Genomic DNA, 17778 nt, shown 5'->3' with positions numbered 1-17778 from the left:
TAGTTGCTGTTAGAGCTGCAGCTTTTTTAAATAGAAGTCAACTGAGGGCATCCCTATTTAAAGGAAGTCTCTCTAATGAAGGAAAGGACTTCAAAGAAGTCAGGTATACAAGTCATGAAGAATTTAACATATTTCATCAGAATATAACAGGTAAATAGGTAAAGTTAGTGAACTGCTTATAGATGTTGACTTTGACACTATTGGTGTATCAGAGCACCACATAAACAATGTGACAGTTTAGAGGCTTCCTTTACCATGATACAGATTACCTGGCTGTTTTTCAAGGAGTTCTTTGCAGAGTAGGGGAGCGAACATGTATGTAAAAAAACAGTATTCAGTGTGAGTCCATAGGCGTATCAAAGCCCTGCACTGAACAGGTATTTGAATTTTGTGTAGGGGCAATTCATTTAGCAAACTGAACTTTTAATTATAGGTATTTATAGGTCCCCTCACTATGACTTCAGAGCATTTTTCTGCAAGTTATAGAGAGTTCTTGGTTCACTTTAATTTTTGTGTGATTGTACAAAAAAAAAGTGTGTTGGAAGATCTCCTGAATTCATATGATCTGATGCAGATGTATTTTTTCCAATCAGAGTGCAGGATATAAAGTCAGTACATAGTATAAATGTTTCTGTTAATTACTAGTGAGATACCTGTACAGTATATAACAATCACTTTCTGAACCTAGCTGGTCAATTAAATCATAAAACTCTCTTGGAAAATGGCTTTCCGAGACTGATATCTGAAATACTCCTCCATGATACTGACAATAGGGGAGACTGAGTCAGTAATTACATCACTGAAGACTAAGGGCTCTCATGGGTATGATGGAGTATCTAGCAGAATACTAAAGTACTGTGCTGCACATGTTAGTCCTGTACTTAGTCACATGTGTAATTTTTCCTTTAGGAATGTTTAGTTTCCCAAACAATTAAGTACTCAGTAATTAAGCCCCTTTAAAAAAGGGAGAAAGGGATAATATAGACAATTTTAGACCTATTTCTTTGCCATCAGTGTATGTCAGAGTTAATGAAAAAATTGTATATGTAAGGCTAATTGATCATTTCACTCCACATAATTTGCTGTCAAATGTACAGTTTGGTTTTAGAAGTGGTGTAACAACTGAAAATGCTATATTCTCTTCTCTCTGTGAGATAGTGGTTGGATTACACAAAAGTTTTCAAATGCTAGGCATCTTTTTTGATCTAACTAAGGCATTTGACTGTGTTGATCACAAAATATTGCTCTAGAAATTGGACCATTATGGAATACAGGGAGTAGCTCACAACTGGTTCACCTGTTACTTTTAGAACAGATAACAAAAGGTCAATTGTACGGAAACCAGATGGCAGTTACAAGAGTCGAGGGGCATGAAAGGGAAGCAGTGGTTGGGAAGGGAGTGAGACAGGGTTGTAACCTCTCCCCGATGTTATTCAATCTGTGCTAGTATTAAGAAGGGTGTAAGACAAGGCTGTAGCCTTTCAGCCCCTACTCTTCAATCTGTACATCGAGGAAGCAATGATGGAAATAAAAGAAAGGTTCAGGAGTGGAATTAAAATACAAGGTGAAAGGATATCAATGATACAATTCGCTGATGACATTGCTATCCTCAGTGAAAGTGAAGAAGAATTAAATGATCTGTTGAACGGAATGAACAGTCTAATGAATACACAGTATGGTTTGAGAGTAAATCGGAGAAAGATGAAGGTAATGAGAAGTAGTAGAAATGAGAACAGGGAGAAACTTAACATCAGGGTTGATGGTCACGTAGTCAATGAAGTTAAGGAATTCTGCTACCTAGGCAGTAAAATAACCAATGACGGACATAGCAAGGAGGACATCAAAAGCAGACTCGCTATGGCAAAAAAGGCATTTCTGGCCAAGAGAAGTCTACTAATATCAAATACTGGCCTTAATTTGGGGAAGAAATTTCTGAGGATGTACGTCTGGAGTACAGCATTCTATGGTAGTGAAACATGGACTGTGTGAAAACCGCAACAGAAGAGAATCGAAGCATTTGAGATGTGGTGCTATAGATGAATGTTGAAAATTAGGTGGACTGATAAGGTAAGGAATGAGGAGGTTCTACGCAGAATCAGAGAGGAAAGGAATATGTGGAAAACACTGATAAGGAGAAGGGACAGGATGATAGGACATCTGCTAAGACATGAGGGAATGACTTCCATGGTACTAGAGGGAGCTGTAGAGGGCAAAAACTGTAGAGGAAGACAGAGATTGGAATACGTCAAGCAAATAATTGAGGATGTAGTGCAAGTGCTACTCTGAGATAAAGAGGTTAGCACAGGGGAGGAATTCGTGGCGGGCCGCATCAAACCAGTCAGTAGACTGATGACCCAAAAAAAAAAACACACACACATATATTTATATATATGAGATCCAACTCCCCAAGACACTATCCAAATTGAACCCTGCCTGCAACAGTTCCGTCCTCCATCACAGCGGGACCCACCTCCTCTTCCTCAAAATCACCCTCTCCAAACCTTCCAGGAATTTCTCACTTCCAGCCTTGCCTCTCAATCTTTCTTGAAAAACCTTAATCCTACTCCCAACATCACCACAGCCGAATCCCAGGCTATCCGTGATCTGAAAGCTGACCGATCCATCATCATTCTTCCGGCTGACAAGGGTTCCACGACCGTGGTACTTGATCGTCGGGAGTATGTGGCTGAGGGACTGCGTCAGCTTTCAGACAACTCTACATACAAAGTTTGCCAAGGTAATCCCATTCCTGATGTCCAGGCGGAGCTTCAAGGAATCCTCAGAACCTTAGGCCCCCTACAAAACCTTTCACCTGACTCCATCAAACTCCTCACCCCACCGACACCTCGCACTCCTACCTTCTACCTACTTCTTAAAATTCACAAACCCAAACATCCTGGCCGCCCCATTGTAGCTGGTTACCAAGCCCCCACAGAACGTATCTCTGCCTACGTAGATCAACACCTTCAACACATTACATGCAGTCTCCCATCCTTCATCAAAGACACCAACCACTTTCTCGAACGCCTGGAATCCGTACCCAGTCTGTTACCCCCGGAAACCATCCTTGTAACCATTGATGCCACTTCCCTATACACGAATATCCCGCACGTCCAGGGCCTCGCTGCAATGGAGCACTTCCTTTCACGCCGATCACCTGCCACCCTACCTAAAACCTCTTTCCTCGTCACCTTAGCCAGCTTCATCCTGACCCACAACTTCTTCACTTTTGAAGGCCAGACATACCAACAATTAAAGGGAACAGCCATGGGTACCAGGATGGCCCCCTCGTATGCCAACCTATTTATGGGTCGCTTAGAGGAAGGCTTCTTGGTTACCTAAGCCTGCCAACCCAAAGTTTGGTACAGATTTATTGATGACATCTTCATGATCTGGACTCACAGTGAAGAACAATTCCAGAATTTCCTCTCCAACCTCAACTCCTTTGGTTCCATCAGATTCACCTGGTCCTACTCCAAATCCCATGCCACTTTCCTAGACGTTGACCTCCGTCTGTCCAATGGCCAGCTGCACACATCCGTCCACATCAAACCCACCAACAAGCAACAATACCTCCATTATGACAGCTGCCACCCATTCCATATCAAACGGTCCCTTCCCTACAGCCTAGGCCTTCGTGGCAAACGAATCTGCTCCAGTCCTGATTCCCTCGACCATTACACCAACAACCTGAAAACAGCTTTCGCATCCCGCAACTACCCTCCCAACCTGGTACAGAAGCAGATAACCAGAGCCACTTCCTCATCCCCTCAAACCCAGAACCTCTCACAGAAGAACCCCAAAAGTGCCCCAATTGTGACAGAATACTTCCCGGGACTGGATCAGACCTTGAATGTGGCTCTCCAGCAGGGATACGACTTCCTAAAATCCTGCCCCGAAATGAGATCCATCCTTCATGAAATCCTCCCCACTCCACCAAGAGTGTCTTTCCGCCGTCCACCTAACCTTCGTAACCTCTTGGTTCATCCCTATGAAATCCCCGAACCACCTTCCCTACCCTCTGGCTCCTACCCTTGCAACCGCCACCGGTGTAAAACCTGTCCTATGCACCCTCCCACCACCACCTACTCCAGTCCTGTAACCCGGAAGGTGTACACAATCAAAGGGAGAGCCACATGTGAAAGCACCCACGTGATTTACCAACTGACCTGCCTGCACTGTGACGCTTTCTATGTGGGAATGACCAGCAACAAACTGTCCATTCGCATGAATGGACACAGGCAGACAGTGTTTGTTGGTAATGAGGATCACCCTGTGGCTAAACATGCCTTGATGCACGGCCAGCCCATCTTGGCAAAATGTTACACCGTCTGAGTTATCTGGATACTTCCCACCAACACCAACCTATCCGAACTCCGGAGATGGGAACTCGCCCTTCAGTATATCCTCTCTTCTCGATATCCGCCAGGCCTCAACCTCCGCTAATTTCAAGTTGCCGCCGCTCATACCTCACCTGTCTTTCAACAACTTCTTTGCCTCTGTACTTCCGCCTCGACTGACATCTCTGCCCTTACTCTTTGCCTTTAAATATGTCTACTTGTGTCTGTGTATGTGCGGATGGATATGTGTGTGTGTGTGTGTGTGAGTGTACACCTGTCCTTTTTTTCCCCTAAGGGAAGTCTTTCCGCTACCGGGATTGGAATGACTCCTTACCCTCTCCCTTAAAACCCACATCCTTTCATATTTCCCTCTCCTTCCCTCTTTCCTGATGAAGCAACTGCCAGTTGCGAAAGCTTGTAATTCTGTGTGTGTGTTTGTGTGTTTTGTTCATGTGCCTGTCTGCCGGCGCTTTCCCGCTTGGTAAGTCTTGGAATCTTTGTTTTTAATATATTTTTCCCATGTGGAAGTTTCTTTCTATTTTATATATATATATATATATATATATATATATATATATATATATATATATATATATATATATATTTTGAGCAAGCAGTAAAGGAAACAAAAGAAAAATTCGGAGTAGGTATTAAAATCCATGGAGAAGAAATAAAACTTTGAGGCTCGTCGATGACATTGTAATTCTGTCAGAGACAGCGAAGGACTTGGAAGAGCAGTTGAACGGAATGGACAGTGTCTTGAAAGGTGAACGGAATGGTCAGTGTATTGAAAGGAGGGTATAAGATGAACATCAACAAAAGCAAAATGAGGATGGTGGAATGTAGTTGAATTAAATCAGGTGATGTTGAGGGAATTAGATTAGGAAATGAGACACTTAAAGTAGCAAATGAGTTTTGCTATTTGAGGAACAAAATAACTGATTATGGTTGAAGTAGAGAGGATATAAGATGTAGACTGGCAATGGCAAGGAAAGCGTTTCCGAAGAAGAGAAATTTGTTAACATTGAGTGTAGATTTAAGTGTCAGGAAGTCATTTCTGAAAGTATTTGTGTGGAGTGTAGTCATGTATTGAAGTGAAACATGGATGATAAATAGTTTGGGCAGGAAGAGAATAGAATCTTTCAAAAAGTGGTGCTACAGAAGAATGCTGAAGATTATATGGGTAGATCACATAACTAATGAGGAAGTATTGAATAGAATTGGGAAGAAGAGGAGTTTGTGGCATAACTTGACAAGAAGAAGGGACTGGTCGGTAGGACATGTTCTGAGGCATCAAGGGATCACAAATTTAGCATTGGAGGGCAGCGTGGAGGGTAAATATCGTAGAGGGAGACCAAGAGATGAATACACTAAGCAGATTCAGAAGGATGTAGGTTGCAGTAAGTACTGGGAGATGAAGACGCTTGCACAGGATAGGGTAGGATGGAGAGCTGCATCAAACCAGTCTCAGGACAGAAGACCACAACAACAAAAGGTCATTCTCCACAGAACTGAGAGTGGCTATGATGTGAGGTCTGAATGGGGCACAGTTAAATGGGTGGTGTCCCAGGGATCCGTGCTGGGGCCACTCCTATTCCTTATTTATATAAATGATATGGCTTCTAGTATGATTGTAAAATATTTCTGTTTGCTTATGACACTAGCTTGGTAGTAAAAGAAATTGTGCGACACTGTCACTGTTTCAAATAGAGCAGTTCAAGACATAAGTTCATGGTTTGTAGAAAAAAAAACTAACACGAAATCACAGTAAGACTCAGTTTTTAAAGTTTCTAACACACAATTCAGCAAAACGTGATATTCTAATTACACAGAATGTGCATTTGATTTGTGTGACTGAACAGTCCAAATTTATCAATGTTCAAGTAAATAAAATAGAAAGAAACTTCCACATGGGAAAAATATATTAAAAACAAAGATTCCAAGACTTAACAAGCGGGAAAGCGCCGGCAGACAGGCACATGAACAAAACACACAAACACACACACAGAATTACGAGCTTTCGCAACTGGCAGTTGCTTCCTTTCATTTTTCCCTCTCCTTCCCTCTTTCCTGACGAAGCAACTGCCAGTTGCGAAAGCTCGTAATTCTGTGTGTGTGTTTGTGTGTTTTGTTCATGTGCCTGTCTGCCGGCGCTTTCCCGCTTGGTTTATCAATGTTCAGATAGATAGTAAACTGTCATGGAAAGACCATGTTCAAGATATTGTTCAAAGATGTGATGCTGCCATTTTTACTATTAGAACAGTATCTGAATTATAGCTTGAAAATGTTTTCATTTGCTTATGATGTATGATATCACATTTTGGGGTAACTCTTCCCATCCTAAAATGGTGTTTTTAGCTCAGAAGTGGACAGTTCAGGCAATAAGCAGTTTAAGTTCATTTGATCCCTGTTCATTAGTCTGGCTATTTTGATGTTATATATTCTTTAATGTTCTACATTCTTATATGTTGTTTATTTTTAACAATATCAGCTTATTCCCTAGAATTAGTGGCTTTCACACATTTAATACTGAACAGAAATACAACTGCATTTGGAATGCACCTCATTCATTCTTGTGCTGAAAGACGTGCTTATTCTGTTGCATTTGTTTTCAGTAACCTACCACAAGAATCCAAAAATCTTAGCAGTAATCCACACACTTTAAAATCGAAACTGAGGAGTTATCTCATGGGTCATTCCTTCTATTCTGTCAATTACATTGTTGATTTCGTTTATATGAACTTATGTCTTGTCATCTTTTTAAGATTCACAAACATTTTATATTATATATTAGGCTATTATTTTTCTGTTGTAATTACACTTGCTGATACATTCCATGATCATAGAGATTTGATTCTCAATTTGGTCATATGGAACTAAACATCTAAAATAAAAATAAAATAAAATAAAAACACATTTGTGATGCCTTTGGGAGATGCCTGCAGCTAGTCCACAAGCACCAGTGATCATCCAGCAGTTACTGACTGCACTCATGGAGGAATGGAACAGCCTCCCTCAAGAACACCTTGCTAGCCTTGTGAACAGCATGGGAGCACACTGCAGAGCATGCACTGCCATCCGTGGCTATCACACATCCTATTAGGATCTGTGTGCTGCCTTTTGTAATGTTCAGGGAACTGCCATAAATTGCACTCACTTCAGTGTAATTATGGTCTTTGAATAAAAGTCTCATTTCTGTATGTCTTATTGTGCTTTTCTTTTGAGTGCTTTCTGTACTATGCTGAAGCATAGTTTCTTCAAGCTATGTTACTTGGCAGAGACACTTCATGCAAAAGTTACTTCCGTTCTTAGGTTTTACACACCAAGGTATATATGTGGATTAAGCTTGATGGAGAGCTTCACATATCTGCCTAGCTTTCATAAATGTATTGAATAAACACTTGATAAAAGTGTAGATTTTTAAGACCTTGTGTATGACCTGCTCTATTGCATGCTGATATCTGGCTTTTTTTAAATTTTGAAAACTTGTAGTATCATTTGACAGAAAATATTTGTTCAGGTTAGATTTTCTCCCTGTCAAAAATTTCACTGTATAGAAGATGGATCTTATTGAATCATTGAACAATTATACTCGATGTTAAGCCATCTAGGTTTATGTTGCTCATGGTCCAGGTTGTAAGGTTACAATGGAGTACAAATGTATAAATATTTGTGCACTTGTTGAATTTCTCGGCATCATCTGTTAGTGACATGATTAGAAAATGTGGCTGCACTCCACTTATGAATATTGAGAGATTGTAGCCCATACTTCTCATTTCCCAATACCAGAAATATAAGGGTTGGAGGAAGGAGGGTCCGTTCATGTTGTGGCAATTTTTCTGAGGTTGTGCCTGTCCCCTGCTGTATGTCTCACATTTTATTGTGATAAAAATGTCATCCCATGCCCCTATCACAGTTTGTTTGACTACTGTTGGTTCTAATTTTATTTGCTATCTTTGTTACTCAGTAACAGCAGCAACTCTTCGTTTCCAGCATCCAAGCCTGTCACAACCAAGCAAATGGGTATTATATGGCCTGTGTTGTGTGACTAGTGATTTCCATTTCCTCGCATCATTTTGATAAATCTCTGTTTATAATCTCCTGAATAGTGATTTCCTTTTTCTGGTGGTATTTTGATGAAACGCTGTTTATAAACACCTGAGTGACAAAAGAAAATAATTATTTTTAAGTCATTATTACAACAATTTTGCTTTTGCATTCCATTGTAGGCCTTACAATGAACAAGGAATTCATTAGAACTTTTCCATTTTCTAGGATAAATTATGTCAAAAGTTAATCCATCAATATAATTGGGAATCAGCAAAATTGGTTATAATGCAAAAAAAAGACCTGTAAGTTGGTTGAAATCACCAAAGTAAATTAACAATTATTTAGAATGTTGTTATTGTGGTCTTCAGTCTGAAGACTGGCTGATGCAACTCTCTATCCTGCACAAGCCTCTTCACAAGCCTCTTCATCCCTGCATAACTGCAGCAGCATATATCCATTTCAATGTTCTTACTGTTTCCAAACCTTAGTCTCTCTCTACAGTTTTTACCCACAGCACTGCCCTCCATCACAAAATTGAATATTCCTTGATGCCTAAGTATGTATCTCCTCAACTAGCCACTTCTTTAATCAAATTGTGCTACAACTTTCTTTTGTTATAGGCTCATTTTATAACCTCTGCCTTTGTTACCCAGTCTACCCATCACATCTTCAACATTTCAGAAGCTTCTATATGCTTTTTTTGTGGGTTGCTTATTGTCCATGTTTCACTTCTATGAAAGACTTCCTCATACTAATCAGTGTTAGTAGTCTCTTTTTTCTGAAATACTTTTCTTGCTATTGCCTGTCTAAATTTTATTTCATCTCTTACTTCAGCCATCATCAGATATTTTGCTGATCCAAATAACAGAAACTGTCTACTACTTTTAATGTCTCATTTCCAGATCTAATTTCCTCAGCATCACCTTATTCACATCTGGTGCATTTTATTACCCTTGCATTATTTTTGTGAATGTTCTTCTTATCACCATTTCAAGGTGCTATCCATTCCACTTAGCTGCTCTTCCAAGTCCTTTGCTGTCTTTAACACAATTACAGTGTTATCACTGAACCTCACTTCTCTTTCATGTCCTTTGACAAAGTTTCTGTAACAATTGTAGGTAACTTTTCACTCCATGTATTTTACTCCTGCTACCTTAAGAACTTCAAGAAGCATATTGCAGTCAAAACTTATCAAAAGCTTTACTCTGCATCTTCAAATGCTGTAAATGTAAGTTGGCCTCTCTTCAACCTATCCATTAAGATGAGTCGTACAGTCAGTATTGTATCACATGTTTCTATATTTCTCCAGACCCCAACTGATCTTCCCTGAGGTTGGCTTTTATCAGTTTTTCCAATGTTCTGTAACTAATTCATGTCAGTATTTTGCAACCATGACTTATGAAACTGGCAGTTAGGTAATATTCATGCCTCTCAGCACCTACATTCTTTGGAATGGGAATTACTGAATTCTTTTTGAATTTACTCAATCACAGACACTTTTGTTTTTCACCCTTCCATTGTAGTTGTCCCTATGGTAAGGCCGTATACATCACTGAAGCATACAAGCCACTCCATCTCAGCAAAGTCCTTGATCCATATTACACTGAAATTCTTAACATCATACAGAAAAGAGGTAAATTCTATACACACTGTTATGGATTGGATGTACTAAATGGTGAAATTATTTCAATGCAATAATTGACTTGAAAATATTTAATACAATTGGGTAGATAAAAACTCCACTCAGCAAGTAGTGGCAGGAGAACACATATGAAAGGTATTGAAATTTACTAGCTTTTGGAGCAAGGGGCTCCTTCTTCTGGTACAAGGATTGAAGGGGAAGGAAGAGGGGCAAATAAGAAAGACTGGCGAGGTTTAGAAAATGGGGAGAATTGAGAAAAGTCACTCAGAACCCCAGGTCAGGGGAGACTTACCAGATGGATGAAAAGGAAAGAAGCCCAGAAACCTGACTGAGGGAAGACTTACCAGACAGGATGAGAAGCAAAGAAAAAGTCTTTCCTTCTCATCCCGTCTGTTAAGTCTCCCTTAACCTGGGGTTCTGTGTGACTTTTCCAAACTCTCTCCATTTCTTAAACCTCACCAGTCCTTTTTCTTCAACCCTCTTACTTCCCCCTCAACCCTTCCGTTAGAAGGAGGAGGCACTGGCTCTGAAAGCTTGCAAATTCCAATACCTTTGGTATGTGTGTTCTCCTGGTGCCAAAAAATTGTTTTATCATTGTATGCTATGGAAGTTTCAGGCTAATTTTACAATTAACTAAAAGAAAATAAGAGTGCTATATTCCACAATACCAGAGTGAAGTTCCAAGCTACATATATTAACAAATATTACATTGCATAGCTCTTTGAATACTGTAGTAATGTAGTAGATTTGTAAATAAAATAACTTGTAATCATGATGATCTAGAAAGTAACGACAATGAGTGTATTAAGTTGTAACAGTATTGAGAAGAGTGGTAATACAAACTCAAAATCTGTAAGAACCTTTATGTTGATTTCTTGCCTGACAGTGTTGATACAGAACATCTAGCTTCATTGGTAGCTATCCAGAGTTTGATCCACATAATAACATTGTTCATAAGATTAGTTAACATTGTGTTACCTCACCTCCATTAGTTTCACCTCCATTAGTCGCCTGTGACATAGATACAAGAGTGATATGTGCATGTAGTTTGGTTGATTATTGCAGTGTATGTATATATACCACAGAAATCGGAATATTAGTTTTTGAGCAGAGAAATCTGGGGTAAAATACTGACCTGTATATACTTTTTCAAGTTTGCAGAATTTCTTTCAATAAGGATACATCCTGCCATGCCCCATACTGATCAAAACCAAATGAATTATTAGCGAACAATGATCTATTTGTTGATGAACTATTTCATAAAAAATAAACAATATATTCTGTTTAAAATTGCTTTTCTTTTTTTAGTTGATTCAAAGGTACCTGTTGACACATCTCTTAATACTTATATTCGAGAGCATGCAAATTTGAGAGGAACAAAAGTTATGTGTCGTGAAGGAGGATGTGGTGCATGTGTAGTAAATGCAGCATATGTTCACCCATTCACAAAAAAGAAGACTTCTTTAGCTGTCAATTCAGTGAGTATACCTTAATCATATCATTATTATTATGAAAACATGTTTTGTCAGTATTTGTAAGATGGTAAATGTTATTTTTATTATCAGATAAATGTTTCATGTAGAACTTAATGAGAACATTTCCACAAATAATTGTAATTTCTTTTCTCACGAATGCACTGGATTACAATTAATATATGCTTCTGCGGGAGCTAGATAGTCATTAGATGGAATGACATTAACTCTTGTGGCCTTCTGCCATCTGGAACTGTGATAATGTGTGTTTGGAATGATCATTTATGAATAGTTCCTTTGTTAATGTTGTTTACTGCAAATAGAATACAAAAGATTTACAAAGCTTGGGACGTCAGAGACATAACACGATAACCTGATACCAAAACACTTTCAGTTTTACCAATTTACAGTTGGCCCTTGCACTCTCATAACAAAGATATGAAAATGCACATTACACAGATGTGACAATACAGTTCACATTTTTCTTTTCAATTTTAACACTTCCTCCAAAGAAAAATATAAAAGTGAGTACTGAGTTTCACATGGATTTAATCTTCTGCACTTCAGTTCTTGTACATAGCACCTCAAGTTGTCTTCATTTTGCTGTATATTCATACCCAAAAATTTGGTGAGAAATCCTCTTATTGTGTGAAACTCTTGCGTTAACATATTCATGAATAAATCAATATCTGTTCTGTTGGTGCTCATGGTAAAACTGTCATCAAGATAGAGTGTGATATACAAACAGTTCTTGTTGCTGTCATGGTAGAAGATACACATATAGGCAACACTGTTTTAAAGCCCAGATTTCATCACAAAGTCTGTGAAACATCTGTTCCAACAATGCAGTCTCTGTTGGAGACTATACAGACTTTCCTTCAGTAAACATACACATCCAGTATCATCTTCAAAATCTTCAGGATGTTCCATGCACATGTCCATCTAGTTTGAGTACGCCATTTAGAAAAACTGTTTTGATGTCAAAATGGGTAACAGTCATTTTCTGCAGCAGCCACTGCCAACAGGTTGCAAGTATATAATAATGTGCAACAGGGCTGAATGTTTCTTCATAGTAAATTCCCTTCCTTTGTACATGTCCTTTGGCCACAAGTTGACTCTTGAAGAGAACTTCTCCATTTTCTACAATTTTCTTGTGTAAGACTTATCAATTATGCAAAATCTGTGTACCATTTGGATGCACAACTAATCCCCTAGTATTATCCTCTTTCAGGGACTTCAGTTCTTCATGAATGGTCCCCAACCACTGATTTTTATTGCTAGATTGCAAAGCTTCAGTATAAGAGCTTGGATCCTTGTCCCTAATTGGAGTACTGGCCTTACATATAATCTCCAGTGGTCATCCATTCTGGTTTCTTCTTTTTGCATTTGTTTCTTTATTTCACACTTAATACTTGACTTGCTCTTGAACTTTATGTTCTATCCAAATCTTCTCTCTCTTCTCTTAAACCTTCTGTTGTCTTGACATGGCTGATATTTTCCGATTCCTTTTCCTCATTGAAGTTTGATTAGGTTGACTCCGTTGAATGGTTTAATCATGAGCAGCTTGAAATTTAATAACACTGGCACACAGACTGCATACAGCTTCAATTTTGAATTTTACATTGTGACATAGTATGACCTTCCACTCAGATGGAATCTAGATCATAAAGCCATCTCTGTCATTCATGTTTCCAACATCATGTCCAAGTACTGCCTTGTTCTCAAGCTTAGAACAAAATTTATTGTTCACATGTCCATAACATTCTCTTCCAAAGATTTTCAGGTGATTCACGATGCCTATTACTCATCCACACCAGAATTCATAAGGAGATTCGTTTTCAATAAAGAACTTACCAGTGTGATACAAAATGTATGTAGCAGTATTGCATGCTTCTGCCCACAGTCCTTTTGGCAATTTATTATTGTTCAACATAGAACATGCACACACCACTGTAGAGTGGTTTTCTCTTTCTGCAACAGCATTTTTTTGTGTGTGTAATGTGGATTAATGCAATGCTCTAGGCCTCTGTTTGTTGACAATTCCCAGATTTTCCTGTTATCGAACTCTTTTCCTCTGTCTGCTCTGAACTGTATGATAGTGTGATCACTTGTCCTACCTTCATTCCAGAACTCTACTCTGGCAGTGCCGACTTCACTCTTCTGCTTCAGGAAGAAAATTTTATGAAACTTGATAAATTCATCTTTGAAACATACTAGTAGTGTGCTTTTTCAGGGGACTCAATAGACATATGTCCATTTGTGTTGTCATGGATTTGTTTACCAGTAACCACTAGTCAGTTCCTTTGATTCCAGAATGGCAATTGATGTATTTTTCCCAATTTACATACATTGCAGAATTCTTCTTTGCACCCATCCACACTGATGTTCATCTGCTTCAACACTCTCGCCACTTGTTGTTTGTGTTGAATCTCTCATGATAAACTTGCAGCATATCTGACAAAGGCATAAATTCACTTGAACTGGTTGTGCAGGCATAATAACACATGTGTCAAGAACATAAAGACTTCAGCTAATGTGACAAGTCATCATTATTTCCCCAGTCACTTTGTCTTCAGTTTTTGAACTTTCATTATCAAGTCTCATGGAAAAACATTTTCATGCAGCTGCTTTTATGGAGAAAAGTAAGCATTTGCTTCAGGAACATAAAGGTATGTCTTTCAATTCAGCATTTTTGGCATTATTCCACTGTATTTGACTTTTGACCATTCCATGGCCATGAGCCTACTTCTTTACACCTGTATTCCCAATTGGAATCTTTTCAGGAACGGCAGATTTAGTGTATGATACGAAATATTGTTTGTTCACAGTGAAGTGATTTGTGGCATCGCTGATGCAGTACCAACTTTTGACTTCAACACAGTTTTCAACTGAACCACTGAAAATAGGTGACAGGATGCAACATTCTTGTGAGAATGAACGATGCAGATCCAATTATCTGTTTTTGTCATGGGACACTCTGCTGCTGAATGGCCCACCTGCCCACATTTACTGTAAATAAATCTATGTTTTGCAGATCCAAGATTCTTTTGTCAATTTTCCACTGTTCTCACTTTTATTTCACTGAATTTTCTTCTTAGGACCACTGCATGCAACAAACACAGCTGATTCAACCATACTTTAACTACGCAATCCAGTCAGGCACAATGTTTTAACCAGAAAGTTCAAACTTTGATTTTTAAATGAAATTCTGTCCTGCAGGTCTTTTAATTATCATGTTTCCCAGCATGGATAAAATTCAACCATTTAAAATTCGTTCAGGCAAAACATATTTGTAATACTTCTTCCATACATTTCACTTTTTCCATACACATAATACACTATGCCCAACAGGGCACCATTATGCTAAATGTTGTCTGAATACAATATTTCACAACAAGGGCAATTCATAAGCACATAGTTTTGAAGGCTGAAACTTGACATTTTACCGACATTGTAGCAATTAACTGTCACAATTTAATTTTATCCCTTCTTTTTTATGCACAAATGAATTTGTCATGTACATTATATCAGAAGTAGAGAAATTAAAAAACATTTCACTGCAGACAAGTATACACAACTATTGCCACAAAACTCACAGACAGTGCCAAAGATGTTAAAAGGAGGTGGCCAATTTACTCATCCTGGCCACTATACACTTCATTATTGTGCTGATTACCAATCATGGAGATTATTGATCTGAAGACGATGGTACACATCCTGGATCTGCAGTGTGGATATTGTTATAAATTATGTGATTCCCACAGATTTTATTTTTTGAATGATGCAAAGCCTCTTCTGGTGATACAGAATACCCTCTCAGAGATCAGGCTCCCCAGCATACTGAGCTTATAACCTTGGAATTTGTTAGTTAACTACATATTTCATACATCACATGCATGACATGTGGTAACAACTTGGAATGAGTCCATTTGAAGGTTTTTTGCAACTTAATTCCCACATTTTGTGTTACAAATATTTTTTGTGTAAATTAATGAAGTTTAGTTTTAGTCTTGTTTTATAAAAATCAACCTTTTGAATTATGTTAGATTATTTACAACAAAGATATGTTCTGTGTAAACAATTTACAAATGTTCTTATAATTGGTCATATCGTTATGTTTGCAATTCAACAGCTAGATATGTAATGAAGTTCAATGAAGTTCTTAGTTGTAAAGAATTTTGGAAGCTCTTGTGTATCCATAGAGAAAGGGAAAATTCCGTAGTGGTAATCAGTATTCAGTAGCAGTATTTACTTTCATTCAGAAGCACCTAAATTTTCTTCATTTAATTAAGGTGTGGCAAAAGAGAAGTGAGTGCATGTAACCATCCACCCATTCATAAAATCAGTGTTACTTTCCTGAACTAGTGCTAAAGGATACCAACGACTTAATTTAACATAGAACCACAATTTTGTTGACAAGATTAAGATTGTAACAGTTGGTGCAGACTATGTTTTTTACTGTTGAATGTTATATGTTGGAATACAAGTAAATAATGTTGCATATTCATGTATCTGATGACTTAATGTATTTTTCAGTGTCTGGTACCAGTGTTTTCATGCCATGGCTGGGAAATTACAACAATAGAAGGAATTGGAAATCGAAAAACAGGCTATCATCCTGTACAACAGCGACTTGCAGCTTTTAATGGGACACAGTGTGGTTACTGCTCCCCCGGTATGGTCATGAATATGTACAGGTATGTGGAGAATGTGTAGGAGCTAAGGCAGTAAGTTCTGTTGAAATGGGCTTTGATCATTTACCAGATATATTCTACACTATTGAAAAAAATAAAGTACCTAATAGCACCAGCTCATAATATTGCCCATGCTACACCTGATTCTGTGCAGTATCTCGTTATCCAAGCAATGATCTTCAAGGAAGCACCTTCCTTGTACCCCATTTGTTGTTTACTAAAACACAGATGTTTACTACTACTACTACTACTACTACTACTACTAATAATAATAATAATTATTCAACATCGAATAATCAAATACAATCCCTAGAAATAATACAGTTTCAGGACATCATATAGATTATTCTTCTGAATACGTCAGTTTATAAATTTAAAAACTAATGGTTTGTTTGTATTAATAAATTTTACATTTGATGCATTTTACATTTGGTAGTATACAATCACAATATTACAAATATTGTTGTTATCAACATCGTATTAGTTGTAAGTTACTTTAAACTATGAGCTTGACATACTTATGAAGCACTTTTCATATAGATATAGTACTCGTCTAAGGAATAAAAATTGTTTTCAATTAGAATTTTTTTTAGCTGATCTTTTAATTTGTTACTAGGAAGGGTTGTGAAACTTTTTGGTAGGGCATTAGCTAGCTTCAGCCCAGCATAAAGTGCATTTTTTTCATATAAAGCTGTTCTGTGGCTATTTACATGGTATCTGAACTTTTGCCTTGTATCGTACTGGTGCAGGTCACAGTTGAAATTTGGATTTATTGTTTTAACGAGCAATATAACTTTCAATATGTATAAACCTATAATGGTAAGCACTCCTAATTTTGGGAACAGATTTCGACATGATTCTCTGGGTTTGGCACCACAAATAATTCTGATAACTTTTTTCTGTAGTATTAATAATGTGCTTAGGTTGGCTTGAGTTGTTGCACCCCATATTTCTACAGCATAGTTTAAATTTGATGAGAATAGTGCATGATAAGCAGTTTTTAGTACACCCATATCCTTACAATATTTGCTCATCATATTTATAGCAAATACATTCTTCGACAGCTTACAGGCTAAGGAATCGATATGCATGTCCCATTTGAGGCTGTCCTGGATTGTAATTCCCAAGAACTTTGTCCATTTTTCTTTTTTCACAATGTCATTTCCTATGGATAATTTCATACCAAATTCTATTTGTTTCCTTGTGTTAAATTCCATCATTGCAGTCTTTGAAGCACTTACATTTAGATGGCTTTCATTAAAATACTTCACTATTTCATTAGTTACACTGTTGCACAGCACCTCCAGACTGTCATAGTCTTCGTGTCTACACACAATTGATGTATCATCTGCATACAATATTTTTTTACAGTTAGGGGAACAATACTGTATGTCATTAACATAAATTAAGAAAAGAAGGGGTCCCAAGACAGAACCTTGAGGCACTCCATATTCGATATCAGTAATTTTAGATTTGAAAGACCCACTTTTTGTTTTAAGCAAGACAAATTGTTTTCTATTGCACATATAGGATTTTATTAGATCATAGCCAGTTCCTCTAATACCCAGGTTCCATAGCTT

At 37.9% G+C, this 17778-nt stretch overlaps 1 protein-coding gene across 2 annotated transcripts in view; it reads left to right on the top strand.

Moving 5' to 3' along the window:
* Positions 1-17778, top strand: part of LOC126334824 (uncharacterized) — a 377818-nt gene that overhangs the window by 80279 nt on the left and 279761 nt on the right. For both annotated transcript variants that reach the window (XM_049997482.1, XM_049997483.1), the window contains 2 exons: positions 11341-11510; positions 16041-16201. In XM_049997482.1, the coding sequence (XP_049853439.1) occupies positions 11341-11510; positions 16041-16201 (331 nt within the window). The remainder of the gene's footprint in view (positions 1-11340; positions 11511-16040; positions 16202-17778) is intronic.

The sequence above is a fragment of the Schistocerca gregaria genome, chromosome 2, assembly GCF_023897955.1.
Source record: "Schistocerca gregaria isolate iqSchGreg1 chromosome 2, iqSchGreg1.2, whole genome shotgun sequence".
NCBI lineage: Eukaryota > Metazoa > Arthropoda > Insecta > Orthoptera > Acrididae > Schistocerca > Schistocerca gregaria.
The sequence above is the reverse complement of the archived record's forward strand: the minus strand, read 5'-3'. Positions and strand labels throughout refer to the sequence as shown.